At 37.5% G+C, this 13439-nt stretch overlaps 1 protein-coding gene across 1 annotated transcript in view; it reads right to left on the bottom strand.

The window, feature by feature from the left end:
* Positions 1 to 5863: 5863 nt before the first annotated feature.
* Positions 5864 to 13439, bottom strand: part of LOC309509535 (NACHT, LRR and PYD domains-containing protein 12-like) — an 85910-nt gene continuing 78334 nt past the window's right edge. Inside the window, exons 8-11 of the mRNA XM_082184304.1 lie at positions 13098 to 13268; positions 9051 to 9221; positions 7302 to 7477; positions 5864 to 6000 (exon numbers count right to left, since the gene is read on the bottom strand). Coding sequence (XP_082040430.1) covers positions 5996 to 6000; positions 7302 to 7477; positions 9051 to 9221; positions 13098 to 13268 — 523 coding nt within the window. The 3' untranslated portion in view covers positions 5864 to 5995. The remainder of the gene's footprint in view (positions 6001 to 7301; positions 7478 to 9050; positions 9222 to 13097; positions 13269 to 13439) is intronic.

Here is a 13439-nt window from a genome sequence, read left to right as displayed (position 1 = left end):
CTGCTTATGTTTACAGTCAGATAATGTAAGTCAAACATTTTCAATAAATGTTAGCATGTTAGTTGCCAAAGATTTTGTTTTAAATATATATTGTTTGTTTACACAATTATTGTTTACACTGACAAACAAAATGTGTGATACCTGTACCAACAGGGAATGTTTCTGATATACAAAGATGAACATTAAAGATTTATTGACCTCATCTGGGGAGTGCAGATGGTTATGAACAAGGGAAATATACCAGCTAGAATCAGTTTCTCTTTTGTTTGAGATGTGTTGATCTGCTTAGTAATAAAGATAAAGTAATAATGGGCACTGAACGAATCATAAAGAAGTACAACATGTAACCTTTGCTATTTTTATGCATATGGCAAATAATTATATTTTTTTCTTCAGTCTGTAAGTACAGCATGTATGCACATCTGATATGGCAACTTGTGATCAGACAGGTTTTATAATGTCATGGGTGTTACAGACATGATCACACCCATTCTGTAAATCACTATAAATATGAAGACAATAAACTACCAGCAAAACAGCAAATCAAGAGAAAAGACAAGAGCAGACATCCAAAGGTAAACTGTTGAACAACTGCTGAAAATGGACATTCATTCTGGCATTTTAAACTTTACAGTAATAAATCATGCAAATAACTAACTAGGTCAAGGTCACTTTTATTTATATATAAAACAGCATTTCTGCTGACCAAGGTGCTTCACAGAAACACAATAAAAACACAATAAAAACACAAGTCGTACAAATTACATAGTAAAAAATTTTACTCACTAAAGCTACATATCCACAATTAGAGAAAAGATGCGTTTTCAGTGCTGACTTGAATACATAAAGAAGAAGACAACCTGACAGATTGAGGTAACGAATTCCACAATCTAGGACCAAGAACGGAGAACGCTCTGTCACCTTTAGATTTCAAGCGAGAGTGCGGGATAGTTAATAATCTCTCAGATGATGATCTAAGAGATCTTCGAGGAGAGTACGGACAAAAGGTCTGAAATATAAACTGGAGCAAGACCATGCAAGACTTTAAATACAAAAGTCAAAACCTTGTACTCAATTCTGTATTTGACCGGTAGCCAATGTAAATGCAATAGAATAGGGGTGATATGCTCAAACTTTCCCTTCCCCATTAAGAAGCGGGCTGCAGCATTCTGTACCAGTTGCAAACGCATTAACGAAAACGGGTTGATACCAGCATACAAGGCGTTACAATAATCCAGCCTTGTTGAGATGAAAGCATGAATTACTGTCTCTAGGTCGCCAAAAGATAAAATAGATTTCAATTTCCGTAAGCCTCTAAGCTGGAAGAAACTGCCTCTGACAACAGAGTTTATTTGCTTGTCAAATTTTAACTCTGAGTCGACAACAACACCCAGGTTTTTTACATGAGTGCGAATATTCGCTTTCAGCGGTCAGGCCATCTACCAAATGGGGGGGGGAAGAATAACCTCAGTCTTCTTTTCATTCAACCGAAGAAAATTTTCGCCCATCCAACTTTTAATGTCATTTACACAGGCTAATAGATCAGATAAAGATTTAGAACCAGGCTTTACTGACATGTACAACTGGGTATCATCCGCATAAATGATGAGGAACCTGATGAGATTCAAAGATGTAACGAAGGGGGAGCATATATAAAGAAAAGAAAATCGGTCCCAAAATGGAGCCTTGCGGTACTCCATCCGTGACAGGAACAGGTGATGAATGAGACTGACCTATCTCCACAGAGAAACTCCTCTCTGAGAAATAGGATCCAAACCACTCTACAGCTGAATCACAGATACCAGCCTCAGTTTTTAACCTGTTTAAAAGAATGCAGTGATCCACTGTATCAAAAGCTGCACTTAAATCCAACAATACCAGAACTGCACAGTTTCCAGAATCCACAAATAACAACAACAGGTCGTTTACCACTCTCAACAAGGCTGATTCAGTGCTATGCTTGGATCTAAACCCAGACTGAAACGGATCGAGTATATTATTCTCAATTAAGTAAGGGGATAACTGATTTAAAACAGCTTTCTCCAATACTTTCGATAAGAAAGACAGTTTTGAAATAGGTCTATAGTTATTTAGATCAGATGGATCCAAATTTGCCTTTTTGAGCAGCGGATGAACTACTGCATGTTTAAAACAAGATGGAACGGAACTAACTAAAAAATATTAATCATTTAAAATGTATTGCACATTTAAAGTATATAATGTTTCTTACAGTAAACAAATTTATCCTGCTTCTGTTATCAGGTAAGCCAAACATTTCCATTAAATATTTTATCATCACAGAAGTTGCTAAAAAAAGATTTTGACTTTGTCAGGCTTCTGGTTTTACAGTTAGTTATTTTTTTTAATCATTTATCAAATAAAATTATTGATCTACACTTACTCATTTTGCATTTGAATTCCCAACTAAACGTATGTATTTTATAGTTTTTTTCAGCTTCAGTGTTCCTCGTCATTATGTCTCTGTGAAAGAATCCAAGAGATAAATACATTGATTTGGCCACCATTGAAAATGATCCAAACAAACCAGTTAATCATAAGCTCGATCATGCAGGTTTGCACTGCACAACATCAGGAAGATCAGGTCTTTCCTAACTGAGCATGCAACACAACTTCTCGTCCAGGCCCTGGTCATATCTAGGCTTGACTACTGCAATGCTCTTCTGGCTGGACTTCCATCATGTGCAACTAAACCTCTACAAATGATTCAGAACGCTCCAAATGATCCTGTCTTGTCTTCAACGAGCCCAAAAGGGCCCACTTCACTCCTCTGTTGATCTCTCTGCACTGGCTACCTCTCTCTGCTCGCATCAAGTTCAAGGCATTGACGCTTGCTTACAGATCTACCACAGGCTCATTTCCCTCCTACTTTCACTCACTCCTACGAGTCTACATCCCTACCAGAACCCTACGATCGGTCAACAAGCGACGACTCGTGGTTCCATCACAGAAAGCCACAGAATCACTTTCCAGAACATTCTCATTCACAGTTCCATGCTGGTGGAATGATCTCCCCACCCGCATCCGGAATGCAGAATCCCTGACAACATTCAAAAAAGTGCTGAAAACTCTTCTCTTCTGTGAGATCTTAACCTCATTAAAAAAAATAAAAATTCTTTCCTTTTCCTTTAAATCCTCGCTTATCGGGCTAATGCTACTCTGGTATAGTGAATTACCATTTATCTATGACGGTGACGGAGCAATTTCATTATAGGACAATGTTATATATAGACCAAGGTTAATCATTCTGAAATAACCAACCAGTCTCAACCACTAATGGTGAGAACTGCTGTTGGGCTTTTCAAGTAATTACAACAATATTTTTTTTACAGGAAGAATGAATGCTAGCGCAAGTTATGTGTTTGTTTCCCAGTACAATAACTGGACTGAAGCTCAGAGTTACTGCAGAGAACATCACACAGACCTCATGACCTCATTGTTGTTGGACTTTGGATAGTTTCTAAATCCCATAGAATGGACTGTATGTCTGTCTCTCAGCCATTTTTTCAATCGTGGAAATATGGCATCTATAGCCTAAGATCAATATTGTTTAATCATTTTAAAATGATATGTTGAGTCTGAACATTAACACTTCTTATAGGCCTGTGCTAAAAATGGCAACCTTGTTGTATGACCTGATTGACTGCATTGAAGGTTTCCACATATAAAATCTAAATGATATCAGACTTTGAATGAGCTTTAAGTCATTAAGTGACACACCTTTTCAGTTTTCTTTTTCCTATGAGGGTCAAAAGTCCTGAGATACTCCCTCGACTCCCTCTGAGCAGACTAGACCGTTTTGCTCAATAAATATAATCTTAAAGGTTTCACCGCTGGAAAGATTAATGTGTATTTAAATTGGGTCATTTATGTAGTAGAAATGTGAAATTATTTTAGAAGTTGGTGCCTTCTAGACTGAGAAAAGCCAGAAAATGTATTTTGGCTCATAGATGAAAGACAACAACTCCCAGAATGCACTTGCTTCGCTGACCACTCCCGAGCCACGCCTACCGGTTACAGAGGGCAGTATTGGAAGAAATGATACAACTAGGCTACTATTCGACTCAAAACTGAAAAGATGCCGTTTTATGGTGAGATCCCCCTATGGGCGGGTTGAAGACATGCGGAACGAGCTCCTCCTACTGGCTGTAGTCTCTCGCCTCTGGCCAAAAAATCCTCCGATGACGCGAAATGACGATTTTTGCATCATCTGAGGTTTTTTTCCAGACACACAAAACAGAAATCTCTCGTCTCAGGGGGACATGAGGGAGGGAAGCACGGTCATTCGAAAATACTACCGGGTTTCTACTGAGACAAAGCTTAATGCTAATCGGTGAAGTATCCCTTTAAAAATAACAGATTCAGTGAATTACAAGTCACATTTCGAATTGCCTTGGTAGCAATTACTGATAAACTGAGACATGAGGGAAAACTGAGATTTAAGAATAAAATTTAATAGGTCATGATATTTAAAAATCAAAAGAAAAAAAAAACATAAATGAATGTTTGATGAAATCATCTTCGTCACTATTTGCCGGTAACATATTCATTTAAAATACTTCTATTACTCTTCTGTAATCACATTCTTGTAAATCTATAAACTCTCTAAACTCTGTCACCTTTTCCTAAATAATAAATTACTAATATACACCGTCTATATCTTGTTGATTAAAATAATCAAATTGTCATTGAATATTGGAAGTTACATCATCAACATTGTAATCAAGCAGAGCAATATCTAATCAATGTCATGAAATGGATCTTCGGTCTCTGCGTCTTCGGTCTCTGTGTCTTCGGTCTCTGTGTCTTCGGTCTCTGTGTCTTCGGTCTCTGCGTCTTCGGTCTCTGCGTCTTCGGTCTCTGCGTCTTCGGTCTCTGCGTCTTCGGTCTCTGCGTCTTCGGTCTCTGCGTCTTCGGTCTCTGCGTCTTCGGTCTCTGCGTCTTCGGTCTCTGCGTCATCGGTCTCTGCGTCATCGGTCTCTGCGTCTTCGGTCTCTGCGTCTTCGGTCTCTGCGTCTTCGGTCTCTGCGTCTTCGGTCTCTGCGTCTTCGGTCTCTGCGTCTTCGGTCTCTTTGTCTTCGGTCTCTGTGTCTTCGGTCTCTGCGTCTTCGGTCTCTGCGTCTTCGGTCTCTGCGTCTTCAGTCTCTTTGTCTTCAGTCTCTGTGTCTTCGGTCTCTGCGTCTTCGGTCTCTGCGTCTTCGGTCTCTGCGTCTTCGGTCTCTTTGTCTTCGGTCTCTTTGTCTTCAGTCTCTGTGTCTTCAGTCTCTGTGTCTTCGGTCTCTGCGTCTTCGGTCTCTGCGTCTTCGGTCTCTGCGTCTTCGGTCTCTGCGTCTTCGGTCTCTGCGTCTTCGGTCTCTGCGTCTTCGGTCTCTGCGTCTTCGGTCTCTGCGTCTTCAGTCTCTGTGTCTTCAGTCTCTGTGTCTTCGGTCTCTGTGTCTTCGGTCTCTGCGTCTTCGGTCTCTGCGTCTTCGGTCTCTGCGTCTTCGGTCTCTGTGTCTTCGGTCTCTGCGTCTTCGGTCTCTGCGTCTTCGGTCTCTGTGTCTTCGGTCTCTGCGTCTTCAGTCTCTGCGTCTTCGGTCTCTGCGTCTTCGGTCTCTGCGTCTTCGGTCTCTGTGTCTTCAGTCTCTGTGTCTTCGGTCTCTGCGTCTTCGGTCTCTGTGTCTTCAGTCTCTGTGTCTTCGGTCTCTGTGTCTTCAGTCTCTGCGTCTTCGGTCTCTGTGTCTTCGGTCTCTGCGTCTTCGGTCTCTGTGTCTTCAGTCTCTGTGTCTTCGGTCTCTGCGTCTTCGGTCTCTGTGTCTTCAGTCTCTGTGTCTTCGGTCTCTGTGTCTTCGGTCTCTGTGTCTTCAGTCTCCGCGTCTTCAGTCTCTGCGTCTTCAGTCTCTGCGTCTTCGGTCTCTGTGTCTTCTTCGGTCTCTGTGTCTTCGGTCTCTGTGTCTGCGGTCTCTGTAGCGGCTCCTTATTCACCATCAGCTGATCCTTAAACTACAATTAAACACACAGAGTCACATATGGAGTATGAGACATTACTGCGGTCACATCACATCAGTAGATTCATTTCAGAACAAACACAGGGAGAGATACATACAGAGTACATTAATATTACAGCCAGAGATATAAAGGTGAGGAGAACATCAGAGCTGTTGTTCTGCACGCAGGAGAACGACAAGATGAGGAAGATCCTGATCAAGACCATTGTGAACAGATCATCGTGTCAGGACCACTTCCCACTTACCGTTGTGGAAACGAAAGGTTCAGTCGATTATTCGCATTATATGAATGATGTGATGAACAGAAACTACTCTCTCAATTAATTGTAATCTTTTCTGGGAGTGATCTAGATTCTTCTGTGACAATGTCCTGCAGCCGAGAGTCAGAGCGGACCTCCTGTCGGACAACATCTATGTACTAACTGATTAAATGATAATACGGCATATGTAGTCCATTCCATAGAGACTGTGTGTGTTCTCAGAATAATGAGAACAAATAATGTTTATTACAGGATCTAAATAACTGAGCAGTTAAACTCGCTGTTCTCCAGAAAAATCCTCCAGGTTTTGCACATTTTTAGGTTTTCCAGAATCTTCTGCATATTTGACACCTTTCCAACAATGACTGTATGATTTTGAGATCCATATTTTTACATTAAGGATAATTGAGTGACTCATACACAACTATTACAAAAGGTAAAAACATTTACTGATGCTCAAGGAGGAAACGATGCATTAAGAGCAGGGGGTGTAAACTTTAAACAGGATTATGATGATGATTAAATTTTGTTCAAAGATCATCTTTTTTTTTTTCATTCAGTACTGCCCTTCAGAAGCAAATACTTCCCGGTTTCACAGAAGACGAAATAATTACAATTTATCCTGTTCATGCAATTTAAAAAGTTTACACACCCCAGCTTTTAATGCATTGTTGCATCAGTAAAAAAAAAAAAAAAAAAAAAAAAAAATTATATATATATATATATATATATATATATATATATATATATATATATATATATAAAACAAATATTTTACTAAAATATTAAACTAAATGTTTACTAAAAACAAAAAACAAAAAAATTTCTTCAAGAAATACTGTGTAAAACTGATGTTATTAAAATAATATGCAGGGGGAAACCAAGTCCTATGTTTGGTGGACCCTTTGTGTTACAAACCTTATTAGTATTCCAAAGTATTCTAAATTATTTAGATTAGGTTACAAAGCTTGTGTAATCTAACGAAATATGTTACAAATGACTGTATTTTGTAATCTTTAGTAAATAATCTACTTACAATATAGTGTCTCCAGTTTATAATGTGGATCATTCTTCAGATCAGAGAGAAGCTTCACGGCTGATTCTCCTAGTTTATTCCCAGACAGATCCAGTTCTCTCAGGTGTGAGGGGTTTGATCTCAGAGCTGAAGCCAGAGCAGAACAACCTTTATCTGTGACTCCACAATCCCTCAACCTGTAGAGAACAATGACACACTCTTCACTCTCTCAGTTCAGATCAGTTTAGCAGTGAATCCATTATTAAAGAGAAAATACAAACTTAAAGCACAAATAAAATGTTTTGATGGATCATTGGACTGAGATCTAAAATGTCAAAGAGCTCAAAACATGATTATTAAACATCTAGTCTTTAGATCTGTACTAATACAGTACGTATGGAGTAATGATTTGTTTTAATTGTGTAAAGAATATTTTAAAAACAGTCCCTGCAGAAAGATGAACGTGATGAACTGCAAGAATAAATCCAGCATGTTCTTCATTTCTCAGTTCTGAATGTGTTGAGATCGAGTCGGTTTAAAATCAAGAGACTGAAGTGTTGATTGTGATGTGACAGTGTGTATTTCAGTGACTCAGTCCTGCAGAATCATGTTCCTGAAGAGCAGCTCATGTGTTCAATCTGTAAGAATTGATAAATTAGGAAATGCCGGACAGTCTGTTTGGGGAGCACCCAGACCCTGAGAGGACAAAGGACCTCTCTGGAAATTACCATTTGAACTCAGCATTTGTGAGGCAAAGTCACACCTCAGAACACATCTCTCCTCCTCTTCCTCACTCCCCCTCTCACATGCTGAGACCACATGTAAATCACCCAAGAAAATGTATAGTTTAATGTGAATGATTATCACAGAGTATTTTTCATGTTTGGTATCATTTAAAATGTCACAGTGCGACTGGTACAAATGTCTCGTTTCCAAATAAGTAAAACAAAAGGTAATAAGGTTTTTGAGAGTTTATGGATAACTAGCACACTAGGAGGGGTTGGCCTCTAGACAAATGGTCTCCCTACACCCAAAGGTGTAACCTCTGAATGCAAATTTCCATTGTTAAAAGATATTTCCAAGTGAAAGAGGTCCTGGCTATTTAATGAAATGCAGCAGGGAATTCGAGGCCTTTTTCTGTACCTCAGATTCGCCCGTGAGGCTGAGAGAGAGAGAGAGAGAGAGAGAGAGAGAGAGAGAGAGAGAGAGAGAGAGAGAGAGAGAGAGAGAGAGAGAGAGAGAGAGAGAGAGAGAGAGAGAGATCTTCAGCCTCATGTATTTCTTATTGTTGGGTTTGCATCTCTTCTCATTTTCCAGAGTATTTGATGTTTTGTATCGATTATATTTGAATTGATTAAGAAATTGGCATGATACATTTACCTGACATAATAAATTGTTACATTTGATTATTCTGACTTTGGCATTATTTGCATTAAAGAGTTAAAAGGAAAAGTCAAACATTCGCTCACAATTAATGATCCACAGATATCATTAAAACCTTTTCATTCATGGAGTCAGATGAAATAACGAGAGAATACATATTCAGATGTATTGCATTTAATCAAAAAATACTTTGCCTCGAGAAAAGGACAGTAACACGTTAAGACCTTCCGCGCTGGTCGGATGCCGGACTTTGGGACGATTTAGCGTGAGCTTACAAATCACTTACAGTTCAATAAGCTCAATAACACAGCAGCAGAAAAAGGCTGAACATTTCAAATATAGGAGACTTTACATTGTGTTTCATGTGTGAGTCATATATGATCTTACCACAGTGTCTCCAGTTTACAGTGAGGATCCTCCAGTACAGCAGAGAGCAGATGAACTGAATCTCCTAGTTTATTCACAGACAGATTCAGATCTCTCAGGTGTGAGGGGTTTGATCTCAGAGCTGAAGCCAGAGCAGAACAACCTTCATCTGTGACTCCACAACCACACAACCTGTAGAGAACAATGACACACTCTTCACTCTCTCAGTTCAGATCAGATCAGTTTAACACAAGGGTCCGCAGCCGTACTGCAGGGGGTCCGTCAATTAATGCTTGATCACAAATCATTTTTTGTTAAAAAATTCAAACATGGGTAAAAAACATCACAAAGTCAAATTTAAATATAAGCACTCTCAAACGAATGCAAGATCTTCCTCAAACAATCTTCATCTGTGACTCCACAATATTTCAACCTGTAGAGAACAATGACGCTGTGTAAACAGTGTGTAAAATGACCATTTTATTAAAGATTGCAATGTGTGATGTGATTTGAATGTAGTGACAAGCAATGCCACTATATCCTACACTGCTTTATAAAGGATGCCGGTTCTCCATGAACTTGAGGAGAAACTGAGGGACAAATACCATGCAGTGCTGTAACTATGGAGTGATAAAGAGATAACATTAATAACACCTGAAGTGTAACTTTATCAATTAAATGTACTATATTTTAGTTCAATAATATTAATTTAATATTTTGAAGATATTTTTGTTTCTAAATATTTGTCCAATAATAATGATCCATTAATGGCCATTTAAAATAATATTTTTTCTAATATGTTTATTACTTATATTACAATTAGATTTCATGCTTAGCATTTAGCATGCTAATATATGCTATTGCTAATTAATAGTTCCGTAGATAGCTAATACAATCTTATAATTCAGTCATGTGACACAAATATAAGAAATTGAATGAATGAATCCAGTTAGGGAACCATATTAAAAACCACTTTAAAACTTCTTCATTGGGTTACTTGGAAATGACTTGATTCCACGATGTTGACATTATGTGAACAAATGATCTTTGTTGAACTTAATTGGTTCATGTGGAACTGATGTGCATGATTCAATCATTTAAATCCTACACACTTTTTCAGTGCATTGTTTTCTGTATCTTAAAAATAATTTTGGATTTACTGTAAATCCCTCTGGTCCTCTTCGTTTAGGGGTCACACTTGGCTCCTTCACAGTCAAAAGTGGCCGAAGCCTTAAAATGTCATTTTTTTAATTATTATTTTTTCCAGGAAAACCAATGTAATATATTTTTGTTCAATAATATTTTTTTTATTATTATTTCGAATTTAGAAAGGTTTCTATGGTACTATGCAATAATTATAAAAAAAAAATGATGAGCATTTTGTTCCATTAGAATTCCTTTTTTTATTTTTATTTTTTATAAATGCAACATGTCACATTAGTGCAGGCCTTTAAAATCCATTTTTTGAAGTGAGAAAAGCGTCATCCAGTGGCGTTAAAAAGTAAAAACTTGTGTAATGTCGTGTAACCGCCTGTAGGCTGTACTGTTGCTCCCTATATAAATACATAGAGAGGCTTTTTGATTCCCATTGTTTTTTTTAGACATGATTTCTCCATTTTATTAGTTTTTTAAAATTTATTTAGATATATATTTAGACATTCTAAAAGACTACGTTTTGTCAAGGTTTAGATATTTTTGTTACATAAGTATCAGGTTTTGCATTATGATTACAATCAAACAATAACGTTTGGTTAGAAAAGGAACACAATGCAAGCATTTTTGTTAATCAGTATTTGATAATTCAAAAAATCTAACAAAATAAGGGATGGATAGTGATAATTCAAAACACTTTATACAGACATTTTGCAATTAATTGGTATTTTATTCAGTTTAATTCTATAAATGGTAATAAAACTTCAGAAGGGAACAGCAATTATGATCTAACAGCAAAAACAATAAAATAACAACAGCAAACAATCATTATCAAACTGTAGGTTAAAAAACAGGAATAAAAATTGAATTATAATAATAAATATTATTTTAACTATGTACATAAAAACTGTAATTTATGTATTGTTGCATATGCAGCAGATATCAGGAACACCTATTAGGCTAAAATAAGACCAAACAATTAATATTAGTGTGTGTGTGTTTGTGTGTGTGTGTGTGTGTGAGAGAGAGAGAGAGAGAGAGAGAGAGAGAGAGAGAGAGAGAGAGAGAGAGAGAGAGAGAGAGAGAGAGAGAGAGAGAGTGAGTGTGTGTGTGCGTGTGCATTTGAGCGAGAGTCTCTTTTGTATTTTTTAATTTATTGATTTTCTTTTGCATATTCTCAAAGTTTGCTGTTGCAGTCTTACCAGTTAATTTCTTTGTGTGTGTGTGTGTGTGTGTGTGTGTGTGTGTTAGAGAGAGAGAGAGAGAGAGAGAGAGAGAGTGTGTGTGTGTGTGTGTGTGTGTGTGTGTGTGTGAGAGAGAGAGAGAGAGAGAGAGTGTGTGTGCGTGTGCATTTGAGCGAGAGAGAGTCTCTTTTGTATTTTTATTCATTTATTGATTTTATTTAGCATATTATCAAAATGTACTGTTGCAGTCTTACCAGTTCATTTCTCTCTCTCTCTCTCTCTCTCTCTGTGTGTGTGTGTGTGTGTGTGAGGGAGAGGGGGGGGGGGGTCTTATTTGCACTCTTGATGTGTTAGAGTGTCACTCCTTCATTACTGTGCACTTTTTTTCTGCACAGCGGCTGATTTGTAGTTTGTACCACCAAAAGTTTCTCTGAGTTTTCGTATTTCCCATTCATTTCCTGTCGGTCATTTTTGAAGGAACCAAGTGTGACACTTTTTTTTTACGACCCTTTACCATATCCGAATCATGTCTATGATTATTTTGTGTGTGTTCACAAAGCTAATACAACAAACGTCACCAAGTGTCATCCCATTCAGATGAAGCAAAACAATTACATTAAAAATGTGTTCGGTCATTTTTAAACCGAAGAGGATCAGAGAATGTCAACATTGAAAAGTGGAAGATTAATCAATTTATTAAAGAAATTTTAATTATTAGAAACCTTTTTGTCCCTGATATTATTATTTTTTTCTATTTCTTTTTCCTTTTTTATATTGTGCTCTGTTCTTTAGGACATTTATTATAGTTTTGTTTTGCCTTATTGTAATGATATTTACTGCAATACAAAACTTTACTTCCGCATTCCTCGATTCCTATGGAAGTCTGTGGGTGTTGTAACTCTGTCAGTTCAAAAACACTGTTGTTTTAATATAACATTTATACTTTGTGTATTTGTGTAATGTTTTGTCTTGTTTGTGATGTGGAGTAATTATATATATATACTATATAGTACTGTGCAAAAGTCTTAGGCATGTTAATCATTTTTCTGTTTCTTCATGTAATCACAGACGGACTCGATGATGGTGAGATCAGATCATACCGGCTGTTGTCAGATTCCTTGTGCATACACAAATCTCACTGGATTATTACAATTAATGGCAAAAAGAATGTTTGGAAATCTAAACTGATATTTCCTACTGACACATTACAGCAAAATATATAAATAACTGACTTAAAACCATCTTTTGGGGGGAGGGGGGGGGGGGGTATATTAACATGCCTAAGACTTTTGCACAGTACTGTATATACTGGGGAGAACATTTATGTTTTAGGATTAGCATGTTTAATCAAGCATTGGCTCACCTGTGATGTTCACTGATTTAACTGAATATTTATTTAATGTGCATTTGGACTGAAGTAAGTATCACTTGTAATTTATTGTTTAACTGAGTGTCTATGAATCACACATAAAATACGGGTTTTGGTTTTCCTGGTCAAACTGTAATTGTACAGAAAATGAGCTCTCAATGAAATTTATTCAATTGTCTCTCATCTGTGTTGTGTGGATGTGTAATTGTTTGGTTGGACTCCTTCTTCAGACCCGAAAACAAGCTAGAGTTTAACAAGCAAAGTTGGTGATCATTGAGTAAAAAAGTTAAAAACTATTAAATTACTAATAAAGAATATATTTACCAAGGACAAAATATGTGTTTATCAGAGAGTTCATCTTACCACAGTGTGTCCAGTTTACAGTGAGGATCCTCCAGTACAGCAGAGAGCAGATGAACTGAATCTCCTAGTTTATTCCCCCACAGATTCAGATATCTCAGGTGTGAGGGGTTTGATCTCAGAGCTGAAGCCAGAGCAGAACAACCTTCATCTGTGACTCCACAATCCATCAACCTGTAGAGAACAATCACACACTCTTCACTCTCTCAGTTCAGATCAGATCAGATCAGTTTAACACAAGGGTCCGCAGCCGTACTGCAGGGGGTCCGTCAATTAAAGTCCCTGTAAAGGCAATTCAAAAAAAAAAAAATTCTAAACACATTATAAAAGTTAGAAATGTATTGC

The sequence above is a fragment of the Leuciscus leuciscus genome, assembly GCF_965113295.1.
Source record: "Leuciscus leuciscus genome assembly, chromosome: 11".
Classification (NCBI taxonomy): Eukaryota; Metazoa; Chordata; class Actinopteri; order Cypriniformes; family Leuciscidae; genus Leuciscus; species Leuciscus leuciscus.
The sequence above is the reverse complement of the archived record's forward strand: the minus strand, read 5'-3'. Positions and strand labels throughout refer to the sequence as shown.